This window comes from Zea mays, chromosome 4, assembly GCF_902167145.1.
Source record: "Zea mays cultivar B73 chromosome 4, Zm-B73-REFERENCE-NAM-5.0, whole genome shotgun sequence".
In the NCBI taxonomy this organism is placed as follows: Eukaryota; Viridiplantae; Streptophyta; class Magnoliopsida; order Poales; family Poaceae; genus Zea; species Zea mays.
The window spans coordinates 234,143,748-234,156,514 of record NC_050099.1 but is presented as its reverse complement, the minus strand read 5'-3'; the positions used below and the strand labels follow the sequence as shown (position 1 = coordinate 234,156,514).

General features: G+C 41.2%; 1 protein-coding gene across 2 annotated transcripts; it reads left to right on the top strand.

The window, feature by feature from the left end:
- The first annotated feature begins 5,682 nt into the window (after window positions 1-5,682).
- Window positions 5,683-10,924, top strand: LOC100275753 (RHOMBOID-like protein 9 chloroplastic). 2 transcript variants are annotated; one of them, XM_020551411.3, is made up of 7 exons: window positions 5,683-6,200; window positions 6,273-6,766; window positions 6,842-6,956; window positions 7,849-8,014; window positions 8,551-8,721; window positions 9,100-9,254; window positions 10,117-10,924. In XM_020551411.3, the coding sequence occupies exons 2-7, from the start codon at window positions 6,280-6,282 to the stop codon at window positions 10,340-10,342; spliced, it is 1,320 nt and encodes a 439-aa protein (XP_020407000.1). In that variant the 5' UTR covers window positions 5,683-6,200; window positions 6,273-6,279; the 3' UTR covers window positions 10,343-10,924. The 2 variants fall into 2 exon arrangements, with proteins under 2 accessions (XP_020407000.1, NP_001335850.1); NM_001348921.1 differs by having other exon boundaries at window positions 5,759-6,017; window positions 10,117-10,907.
- The last annotated feature ends 1,843 nt before the right edge of the window (window positions 10,925-12,767 follow it).

Here is a 12,767-nt window from a genome sequence, read left to right as displayed (position 1 = left end):
CATCAAAATTAACCTATGCAGATCATTATGATTAATTAGAACATGAGTGGGCAAAAAGAAGTGATCAAGGGCACAACTTGCCTGGGACTTGAGATTCCAGGTACCAACTTGCTCTTCAGATGACACGTGTCCTCACTGCTAAATGTATCAATACAGACAAACATGGTATAGGTAAAAATTAACATTACACCAAACATAAGAATAATCTGTGTGATAATAATCTACGCGCCATAACGAGATCTTAGAAACAAGAACCACTAAATTCGGAGCTACGATTATTAAGTTATGAATTTTCAAAATTATTTAGTGCTTAGAATAGGTTAATCCTAATGAACAATTTTAATTCAAGTTTCATGGCTAAACAGTGTTACTGGTTGGTATACAACATTAATACAAAATTAATGAAATTGGAATGTATCAATTCGGACTTAATATGAACTTTCTACGAATTAAACAAGTTTCTGGAATTATTTTTGTATTAAAAATCATTTTCTATAATTACTTTTCTATTTCCATTGTTCTCTGGACTGGGCATCAAAAACAAAGAAACGCAGGGGCTAACTCGAAATATTTCCCAGACTCAGGCTTCCCACATATGGACGACGGGTTCATATGCTAAAATATCAGGGGATTTTTCAGAAAAGGGCGCGGCGAAGGGAAACCGATCAGATCTGGCCGTCTGATCCTTGGCTGATGGCGCGGATTAGATCAGACACCCACCGAACCGGTATGGGCTCGGGATCCTTAGATCATGACTGAACGACCCAGATTTTATGAAGCCCAATCTGTTCCGAGCCGTGCAATCACAAATCAACGATCCCGATTCACACACCGAAGGGGTATGCCTGATTAAATCATGGCCGCCCATCAGTGAGTCGACGGTTCTGATCTATCAGGTTGAAGCGATACCTGTGATTGAATCGCAGCAGTTCACTCGGAGATCGAGGGCTCCTGCGGGTTCTCCTACTTCCAGCGCCCAGCTCGGCTGTGCAGGACGCCCCGCGGCGGCACGACCCGCCGGTGTGCCTGCAAGCGAGAATGCCCGTGATGTTCTCTCTCTCTTTGTTTTCCTCTCTGTTCGACCAGTGTTGACGCAGTAGAAGCCACCGGCTATGGAGCTCCCTGACCCGTGGTGATTCTTCAAGTCTGACAAGGGATTCCCCCTGGTGCTTCAACCCTCCATCGCTCGGTGGTCCCAGAGGGGTGGCCATGGCGGCTTGGTGGTTCTGCGGCGCCCAGTGCATTCTATCTAGAGATTGGTTAGGCTCCGGCCAACGAGTTGGCCCGGTGACGGTGCGAATCCCTGCCCATGCGTCCAAGGGGAGTCCATGGATGGCTAACAAAGCTTCAATGCCGATAGACAAGAAGGTCCATGGCGGCGGAATCGGATTCTCTTTCCCTGCTTTGATCCGTGGTGGAGTTCTTGCTTGCTTCTCGTTTCTCTCTCTCGTCTACCCTCACACCGGCCATGAAGCACGGCGGCCAGGGACGTCGACGGCAGGCGCTAGCAGGGACGCGTGCACGGTGGAGTTGCGACGGCCGGTGAGGTGCCATGGGAAGCAGGGGCACCGACGTACAATGAAGAAACCCAGCCGCCGTAGGGTGCTCGCCATGGGGAGACCGCTGGGGAGGAGGCTCGGTTCGATTTTTTATAGTCGCAGACCCACTAGAATCACGGAGGATTTGCTGGGAGTTAGTTAGGGAGCCTCCGCGCACAGCTCGGACGCAGAGAAGAGATAGGGAGGAGAAGAGGCTGGTTCCGACCTGTGGGGCCCAAGCGTCATCGGCTCGGCAATAGTGGTGCACGGAAGTCGAACTAGGCCAGCTGGGAAACTTCGGCCCACAACGCATGTATCCCTATTTTGGTTTTTTTGTTTTCTTTCTTATTTGTTTTGTTTTCAGTTTTCAAATCCACATAAAATCCAAGTTCAAATTTCTGTTCAAATGCAACAATCCAAAATATTGCCATAATGCAATATATATATATTTTTATGTATTTATTTTATTCCTTTGTTTAGTTAAAGGTTCAAAGTATGTTATGCACCCATGTTATTTTTTAGGAAGAATTATTACTCTTGAGTGTGTGTGATCAAATCCCAAGTAAGAAGAAAAAATAAATATTCATTATCTTACTTGTTTAGAGAAAAACAATGTTTTCTCTTTTACCAAGAGCCACTTTATCTTGAATATATTTAAGGGCATTCTTTAAATTTCTTGTGGTGAATAACTCGTCCTACTAGATTGAAGGTATTCCTATTTTATGTTTACTTAACTTCGTAGTATTATTCCTTAAAAAACATAAAAGGAATAACCAACTCTTAGCTCAGTTTTAGGGTTTATAGTATCCATCTCAACAGGAATCCTGAGTTCATGCAACTAAGGGTTTCAAGCAACTCCTACACTTAAGTGCACATTACAAGCCTACAAACATTAAGTGTAGTAAAGTAGCATATATAAATTGGTTATGCATAAAACCGGGGCTTGCCTTCAATTGCTGGGGCTGCATGGAGATCTTTGGTGGCAGGCTCGGGAGCTGGCTCCTGGTCTTCCTCGTGGATAGCTCCTTGCTCGGGAATGAGCACGTACTCTCCGTCAGCGAGCTTGCAATCTAATGAATGCAATGAGTGAGATATATGTATGCCATGACATACAATTTAGCAATGATAATAGTATGGTGAAATGATTAAGTTAATAAGGTAGAGCTTAATCTTACTACTGGAAATCCTAGTGTTACACTTAGCTATTTAGGGTCAAGTTTGGTTAAGTTAAGTGGTCAGATTATTTTTGTGTTCCACTGATTTCCTTTTAATGTTTTGGTGAAAGTTCATTAAGATTCCTAGCTGAATTAATTGGGGGTGAGATTCATTATTCTTCCCAACTTATCTCTTCTTCTCCTTTTCTTTTATGCTTTTAAGGTGGGCTTGAACTACAACCTACCTTTATAAATTTCAATTCTGTAAAAATTACAGTAGCTTCTCACTGGTGTGTAACTCTCTATCTCAAAATTTGGGCTTAAAAAGTTAAGGGTTCTCTCTGTACATAATTATCAAGTTGTAGGGCAGAGGGGATGCTTTGAACTACAACTCTCCTCTAACAGTGGATTATTCCTTCAAGCTTATTTTTGCTGGAATTTTGATGCAATAACATGACTTTGTACTAAATTTTAGCCACTAATACTTATTGGTTATTTTACTGTGATTTTCTAAAGTTCTTGACAAAAGGGGTGCTTTCTACTACCACTATACTTGAAAAATGTCAAACAACAGATTTTGGCAACTTTTTGCTTAAGGGAAAAGGGGTAGAAATCTTGGATTATATGGTCTTTTTCATGGGGTAGGAGGTAATGGGTGTTACCTTACATTTTTAAATAGGTTTCATATTTTTCTCTGGTGGTCTGCTTCATCAATAGTTGGGTAAAAATTTATTTGCCTAATGTTGCACAATTTTTGGCTTTCTTATGATTTAATTAGAACATGGGCCAAAATCAAGTTTGAATTGTTCAACCCACTTATTATGATGGGTTGAGGTGTTTATTATTTTTGTAGTGGTGTTATAGCAATTAGGAGTCTACTAAAATTTTCTTACCATTTTTGAAATGGCCCTTCTATTTTTAGTTAGGCTTGTCTGGATTTCTTAGTGCTTAACAAATTATTTAACCATGGATTGGCTCTGGACTAGGGTTCTTTGTATTTTTCCTATGTTCCCTATCACTTAAGTATACTAGGAAAAATGTGTTCCTCCTCTGTTTATTGTTTTCTACTGCCTTTCTTAATTTCCTAAGTTTTGGACAAATATAGTCTTTAATAGCAAAACTTCAGTTAATCTTGTATACTGGGTGCTTAGTATTTTTAAACAGTGCATATGTTGGGTATGTATCTTCACAAATTTTCTTAAGCCTAGCACAAAAGCATTTTTATTTTTCTTTATATTAATAAGGTTTGGGCAGTTTCCTTATTTAATTCAAAACTCTAAAAAATAATACAGAAAACATGAGGTTTACTATTTTTGCGTGATAGTTCATAATATTTTGAATCCAGTAAAATTGATTTGACTAAATTTGGATACATATTTCTCAAGTTATGAATTTCCTAAGTTCTCTGTTTATTTAAAAAGAATAATCAGAAATGGTTAAATGGAAACTGACTTTGCATCGGGGTCCCTGGCGAGTGTTTTCAAATTTCCTTACAGACTAGTCCTCGGATCACTATTCACATGTGCCACTGACAATTTAGAAAACCTCCTAGGGTTCTACTAAACCTAACCTGAGATTCTTCCCCCAATTAAACAGTACCCGCGGTGGAGGAAAGGGCGGAGGGGCTTACCGGCGGCGAGATTGCTCCGGTCAGGTGGTCGAGGGCGTAGGGGAGGTCGTGACTCGTGACGGTCACGTCGATGTGCGGATCGTCGCTAGGAATGGTCGGAGTAGGCCGGTCCACGTGCGCAAGCGGGAGAGCTCGTCGACGACGAGGGCTCCAGCCTATCCAGGGCGGTAGAGTTCAATTAAACCGGTTGGTGAGCTTCACTAGGTGTCAGGGAAGGCATGGACGCGAGGAATTGAAGAATGGCTCACCTGATAGCTCGGTCTACGTGCGGTGACGGGCGGCCAAAGTCTAGCGACGGTGATCTCGCTGTTCCGGTGAGGCAGGGCCTCGATCCTTGCTTGGAGAAGCTTTACGGCTCCTCGGGGAAACTGTCCAAAGGCTCGGGTGAGGCTAGAGGTCTCTGGAAAAGGCTGGCCGTAGTGGCCGGTGCTCGGGTGGCTCGGGCCGGCGATGTAGAGCTCGCCGGAGCTAAGGACAGGGTCTAGTCAGCGAGGGTGAGCGTGGAGTGAGGTGAGGCACGTCCGGGGGTGGTCTTTAAGGGCGCGGGCGAGCACGACCGAGGGTGGCTCTGACACGCGCTCGGGGTGTGCGTGGGCGAGCGCCAGTGCGCTCTGGCGCCTGGGCACAGCGTCGAGCACGAGGCAGCGCAGAGAGTGGTCAAGTTCAAGTGCGGATTGGCTCCAAATCTTTGCGATTATGGCCATGATCCCGTTGAGAGATCTCTTCACCTGACATTCCTTTGTCGTTTATGTGTGGAGGTTTGTGGGTTTTGTTGACTGGAGCCAAAGATATGGAGTGATGAAGTTTGGTTTGTCTCACTGCTGAAACCCGAGATGAATTTCCAGATTTGACGTGTCTATGACACGAATCTCGATGCCATCTTCACACACGTTGCAGATGGGTTAATTTAGCACAACTTTGTCAATGGGGGCTTAAGGATTTGAGCTAGGGATCAAGGTGAACGTGCTCAAGTTCTAGGTGAGGGCTGAAATTCAGAAATCTAGAGAGCTCCACGCCTTTTTGGGGATTTTAATTAATTATTTTGGCCAAACTTTTCTAATAGATATTGTAGCTTAATTAGTGTATTTCAATTTTTATAATTGACCTAAGTCATGATTCCATGTTTTTTTATGGTCTTCTTACCAATGTCTTCCTTTTTACTTAAATGACTCATTTAAGGTTATTCTAGGGTTTAGACAACAATAGTTGATGTATGTATTTTATATATTTGAATATAGATATAAAACTAAGTGTTAAAATTACTACTATTTTTGAGAAGAATGGAGTATATAATATCTGGTGGAAATTCGATGGCCTTATAAAGGTGGTTTTCACTTTTCATTCGAGAAAAAGAAAGGTCTGACGGCCTCCGACTTCGGAGGTCTGACGGCCGCAGCATCCTTATCCCCTCGCTTAACTCCAACCCCGTGGTCCATGGAGATTGGAGACCTTGTCCAGGAACCTTCAAATTCCTCCCCTGGCCCTATCTCTCCATCCGCGCGCTCTGCTCTCCCTGCCCGCACCCCGCAGATCCCGAATGGCCATGCCTACCGCCGCCTGCAGGTCGGGGCCGGATGCACTGCAAGCTGCGGCCCCGAGCACCGGGCTGAACTGAAGAGGTGTCGAGGTCGCCATTAATCCTCAACAACCAGCTGCCACCAACGCTATATGCTCACCATCGCCAGCAACTTGGTGGTAAGGCTTCTGGAGCTTCACAGTAACTTCATCTGCGCATTCTATTTATGCATGCTGCGCTGCCACCGTCTTGTCGAGCTCCGGCCACAGCCGTAGACACCACAACTACCCATGCACCCACGGCGTTGCCTTGGACCCTGCATGTAGATGTTGGTCGCGATCTGCAGTCCGCGACGATCTTGAGTATGGCGTTTCTGCCTTGCACTGTCCTGCCTCATGTGTAATTGACAACCACTAATACTTCTTAAATTTCAGGCATCTGATGGCTGGGGTTTATAAATGGAAACTGGCATCTTATAAACAGATGGAACGTACGAAAGTTGCATCAGAGAGGTTGTCATTAAGATCTAATAGCACCAAGCATCACGATACTGTACATCTTGGTCTTGGTCATTTTGGGAAGGATGGCAATCTCATTTGTCGTTCACTTAAGTCAATATTAAAACCAAAGGCAAGACAGTATGCTATTGTCAAGGTACATAATAAAGATGTTGACGAGGGTTGCAGCTCCAAAGACAATGAGATTATTTCTAGTCCATCTGATAGGAAAGAAGGAAGTCAGCTGAGGGCACTGGAATCTTATTTTTCTAAATTCAATCCCTCTCAGCAGTTATACTCTTTGCCTCAGAAGAAGCACAAAAGTGGTCCATCATCGTCAAATGAAGTTGATGCAATCATTGCTGATGAGGATGCTAATTTGAAGAACAGGGCAGACTCTTTGCAGGTACAGATTGACAGAGGACACACAGGTAAAGTCACTTGACTTACCAGTATGGATGTGTCACCACCAAAACTTATTAATTTAAAAGAACTATGTTACTTAGGTATCAAGAGTAATCAAAATACTCCCAACGAGGTTTACAAGGAGTACTTGATATTTGATGAAAAAAGTCTCCTGGACATGCATACAGATGATCAAGCGTCTGGTTTCTGTTTGACGTAAGTATGTCTTACCACTTCCAGTACAAGTTGGAACTGCCAGATTGGGCATGTAATTCCTTTATTATTTGGTGATATTCAGAAATATAGTTTCGTTATCATAGATACGGTGATTCTAGTACCACCATCTCCTGCTATTGATATTAATGTGGAATTCATGTGAAGAACAGAAAATGGATATATTTGTCACCTCCTGTTTTATGTGAACAATGATTTCTCACATCAAAGTTACAGGAAAACAAAACTTGTTTAACTGTGGGCTTTTCCTTTTATTTAGATAACAGAAGAAAGTTGTAGCCTTCATGAAAGTGACATTAGTCCAAATTATGACAAGATATGATTAGCACTACCAAATCCACAACCACATGTGCAAAAAAAACATCGGATAGGAGTTGAACACTATTCCTCAATTCTAAAGATAAAAAGACATCAATGAGAGGCAAAAAAAAATTGCATAACGGGAGAATCCAGATTACGGCAAGCGTAAATCAACTGCTCCTTCTGTTTGTCACATATTCACATTGCTACAACTTTGCCCCCAGTATGGGAGTATGGGACTAGCAAAAAAGATTTTGAACTCGCTAGCTTCTGCTTTAAAAAGGTTTCAATATCCAATTTCTCATTTCCCAACTTTCTCTAGTATTGACATTGTCCTAAAAATTTGGGCAAGTTTTTAAAATTGTGATATTAGTAAAAAATAACAACTTGCAATGGCCATAAAACTGGGACAACAAAACTGGGAGAAAACGCCCAGTTAAAAAGATCAAACCACACTGTCCAATGCACCAGCTTATTTGCGTCCCTTGTTCTTTTGCACACTTCAGCATAAGTAATAAATATTTTCATATTGCCACGTTTTCTTCGCTAACTCTTGAATTGTGTAAAAATGCAGAAACTTATTGGCTGGTGTTAATATTGCAGTTCTGTTATTTGAAATAGCAAGTCCAGTGAAAAATTCTGAAAATGAATATTTATCCCTCCCTTTGTTGTATGGTGCCAAGATAAACAACTTAATACTTTCAGGGGAGTGGTGGAGACTACTAACACCAATGTGCCTGGTATTACTTCTCCCTCTATGCTAGATAAAGTATCACAAATTAAAATTCTCTTGGCTGAGATTGTTTTTGTGGTTTGCGATCTATTAATTTTAGAAAGGCAAAAGCTACCACACACTCTAAACAATATAAAGTTCAAGGTTAATTACTGTGCTACAGCAGTCCTTTCCTTAAATCTTATGTGCAAAAGTAGCTCAGGCCGAACTTATTCTATGTTAGTAAGCATAGAGCTTCAGATTTGCTTGCATTTGGAAAATGAAAACAAGTAATACACATGTTCTGTCTTCTTTTTGATTCAGTGCTTGCACTGCTATCCAGTGCACCGTATAAACTATATACAAAATGCTTAGGTACTACAATGCCAATGCGGTGTCAACTAGTGGATTAGCCCTTTACTAGAAAACAAGTTTAACATACAAGTATATAGCTGTGTTTTCATCTTAGCTTTCTAGTTTCTACACTGGTTATACCATGTCATTTAGCCAGACCTGTAACCCACTAAGCTTATCTGAAGTGTTTCTGTAATTTGACGTCTGCAGCACTCTGGTTTCTTACATATAGCCCTTGGTTGTTGGGCATTGCTTATATTTGGACCTCGAGTATGCAGGGCATATGGTCAAAGGACATTTTTTCTGATATACATACTTGGAGGAATCTGTGGTAATTTGAGCAGTTTTGTTCACACTCCTGAGATAACCGTTTGTGGCACAGTAAGTTGCTTACCTCCGAGTGATCATATTAGATGAAAATAATGCACATATATTTGCTTTATTATTTTCATTCATCACTCTAACCCTAGCTTTGCATTTACTCTTTCAAGCAAAAGTAGTAAAGAAAAATAATGTATAATTAGATTACCATTTTTTCTAGAAAGCAAATAGACTACATAATTTATAATGGATACAATTTACAGAAGGAAAGGAAAACCTAAATTAGCTTAAACTTTCTATCCAATAATTGATTATACCATTATCATCTTTCATATTGGTTATAGTGGTATAGACTGCACATTTGGTTTCAAGTTCGTGGCACTGGATAAATATACAGAGGACGTAAACATTAATGTTCCTTTCTGAAACTCAAAACAGGGCCCAGTATTTTCTTTAATTGGAGCATGGCTGGTATATCAGGGTCAAAACAAGCAAGTCATTGACAAGGACGTTTCAGAAAGTATGTTCTGGCAGGCTGTGATAGCTGCAGCTTTGAGCTTCTTATTGAGCATTTTTGGGAGAATTGACAACTGGTAATGTAATTCCGCGTTAATAGTTTTCTTCTTAAAACAGATTATAAGTTCTTCTAAGGTCATTTTTATGATCAAAGCACATCTAAAACTTTAATCTGTCTCAATAAGTCTGAGAATAAGTGTGCAGTAAGAAAATCTTTATATTTTATTTAGTCCTATATCATGACATACAAATACTTTTAAGTAATCTGGACACAACTATTGCCATCATAACTAGTATTATACTTAAAAATTAATATTGACCAAAAAATTGAACAACACCAAACAAAGTTATTGCTGTTCACTTTTCGGGTTGTTCATGAAAATTACTAAAATCTTTGATGCTAAAATCTTTGATGTAATTTTCTATTTGCTGTTGTCTTATTCCTTAGTGTTTGCTAATTGGAAGGCTAAATAGTACTTCCCACCTATCAAACGTCTGAATTGTGAAAATGTGTTAAAGATTAGGGTATTTTGAGCCTTATGTTTTTAGACAATGCTAGGTATGTAAATAAATTGACATAAGGATCAGTCATACAATCTTAGGTAGTACATGAGCTGAAATCATCAGAACTATATTAGGACACAAAATGTTGTAGTGCTTATGTTGTCTTTTCCTAACCATTGGTTCCTGGTTACCATAATTAAATAAAATGATTGTTGCTCGCTTATTTTTCACATCTGACTAGCTAAGGCGGTTAGTCCTGATGAACTTCTAGGTAGTGCTGAAATATAAAGTGAATTTGTCGACCCTTTCTAGCAGGTTAAGCTTTTAGGCTGAATTGGTCGGTACCTGGGGGCATGCAGCTCAATGCTATATATTGCTTCAGAAACCAATGCCTTCAGTCATTTTAGCATTTCCTTTTTTTCTAATCAATTTCAGGGCACATCTTGGGGCGACCATTTCTGGAATTTTCTTTGGTTATCTGACATGCCCAAGTGTAGAATTTGACAATTCTGCAAAGAACGGTCAAAAGGAAGCCGTGGCTCTTATTAGGCAACAAGCTCATCCATGCAAATCCGCTGCAGTCTTTTTCATAACCATACTTGCGTTTGCTGTACTCGCCTTCGCTTATGGGACACAATTCAACAATATGGATCTGGAATAGGCAAATAGCTAAGTGTTGTCATGGTTCACTTCATATATATATATATGCATGCATGTAGCCCGACAGCTATATATTCCGGAATGTGAATGAGCCCGAGATGTAAGAAAACGTTGTACACTATAGATCAGTTCTATGCGTAACCAGGTTGGAATTTTTCCATTCCGTATCATGTATACACTACAATAGTGAATAGTCTAGTACAGTTGGTTTTTGGATTGGCTAGAGCTTATCAGTGTCTGTAAGCAGGTGAAGCCACGGACGGCATAACTATTTGTACACTCGGTTTGCATAAGAACCGACTGCACATCTGCATTTGCACCGTCGGTTGCAAGTTGTGATAGACTCGGCGGGAAGTTTTATGTAATATAAAATAAAGTATAGGTGAAGTACATGTTTTTAGTATAAATTTTTATCCTGTAATTTTATAGTTATTGAATTTTATGACTAAGAGTTGGTAATCGTGCTAGTAGTGTTTTATCTTGGATCACTGCATATGTCCCCTTGATGCAGTTTTTGGTTGTAATCCGAGCGGTTTGAGTTCGTTTGAGGAAACCCCAATACAAAATCTTAGTTTTGTCTGTATTTTCAGATATGTGATTGATTTATAAATCTGATTGAGTTCAAAATTTGTGTAGACTTTAGAAACACATTTGTCAAGGTGTGTGTAAATTTTTAGCTCAATCGGAGTCCGTTTGGTTCAATTTTATATTCAAGAACTGAATTTCGAGTTGCTGAATTCAGAACTAGGTAGCGATACGGTTTTAGGCCGATTCAGACTTTTGGTGTCTGATTTGCAATATGTTCGTTTTGTTGGTGTAGTGTGAGTCTTAGTAACATTTTAGATCAGTGGTTTGCTGATGTGTTTTTGTTTTGAGCGCTTTCGTCATCTCAATTGAAATGAAGTGCTTAATTTTAGTTTTTAGCAACAAAATTTTGATTGACTCATTTACCCTCTCTGGTCGCTTCACCGATCCATCAAAAAGGATTTTAGAAAAGAAGATATGATCGAGAATCTAGCATGCATGCTATAGATCCTAGTAGATAAGGAAGATATGCTTATAAAATGATACAGTTCGATTTAGACCATCTCCAAAAGAACACAAACAATCCTAAAAAGACCTTTTAGGGTTGAAAATAGAAAATCTTGCATCCAGTGGCTCCCTTTTTCTTCCCCTAAATTTTCCTCGTCCTGAATCCGAGCTCTGATATCTCGCTTATATTCGCGACCGAGGATCTTCCCCAATCCAGCTTTGCAGCCACGTGGCCTTATCTTCCTGCTCGAGTTCTAGCAGGCACTAGCCCCTTTTCTTCCTAGCTATGGCGTCAGAGAACGAAGCGAACGCCACGGCGGTGGTGGCGGAGGTGGAAGAGGGAAAGAACTGGTGGCGGAAGGGGAAGCACGACAAGCCACAAGCCGTGGGACAAGAATCCCAACATCGATCGTTGGAGGATCGAGAAGTTCGACCCCACCTGAAAGAGGGTGGCATGCTCGAAGTCAACTCCTTTTCTCCACCCTCTTTCTACGATATCGATGCAAGCATTTTTTCATGAGCCCGTCCTCCATACCGTGTTTTGAGGGAGCCGTTGTGCGCCAAGGTGATTTTAGCCCATGAAAACGTGTGTGGTGCCCCTAAAAGCTATTTTTGGGGCTGATTTTTTTTCACAATCTACTGGAGTTGCTCTTATATACAATTTGAGACTGACTCTATCATGACTCAAACAAGGTCAACGACTCGTGCCTATCATGTAATTGTCGTCCCCTCCTTGGCATATAAGAGAGATAAGGGCTCCCTGTGTAGCGCCCCTGGCCGCTGGCTGGAGTCGCCAAGGCGTGAGCCACATCCATCGACCTGACAATACTCTGGTATGGAGGTTTCAATTGTTTTTCTTTCTGTATATTTCTGTCCAAATCCTCTCTATTATAGACTATTTATGCCAAATCGTTGGGCTGGCTAAACCTAGGCCCAAATACACGAGATTACTGCTAATGACTTATCTAACCAAAGCCCAACACAGATTATGAATACAATACAGCTCTCTATACCTCCGTCACAACTGTCTCAACCTCGGAGGTCGTCACATTTGCCCCCTCCACAGAATCTACTTGTCCCCAAGCACCTGCATCCGGAAACTTCTGACGGAGCACATAGTAATCCTCCCATGTGGCTGATTCCTGAGGAATGTTACTCCATCGAATAAGCACCTGAGGCACTGCCTTGTTTCCCTTTTTAACCAATCTGCGGTCTAAAATCTCCAAAGGAACCACACCTTGTTTACTCAAATCCTCATATCTGGGCAAAGTTTAGAAGACAGGCACATTGTTGGGAGTGAAAGCTTTGAGCTGAGAAATGTGAAACACCGGGTGCACCTGCGCTTCGGCTGGCAGTTCCAATCTATAAGCCACTTCCCCAATTCGTTCCAGCAC

Bases quoted from the DNA above. Each gene is read 5' to 3' on its own strand.
- LOC100275753 (XM_020551411.3), top strand. From the start codon at position 6,280: ATGGCTGGGGTTTATAAATGGAAACTGGCATCTTATAAACAGATGGAA. The intron at 6,767-6,841 runs GTAAAGTCACTT...TATGTTACTTAG, and splicing joins GATTGACAGAGGACACACAG to GTATCAAGAGTAATCAAAAT. The intron at 8,015-8,550 runs GTATTACTTCTC...TGACGTCTGCAG, and splicing joins TACTAACACCAATGTGCCTG to CACTCTGGTTTCTTACATAT.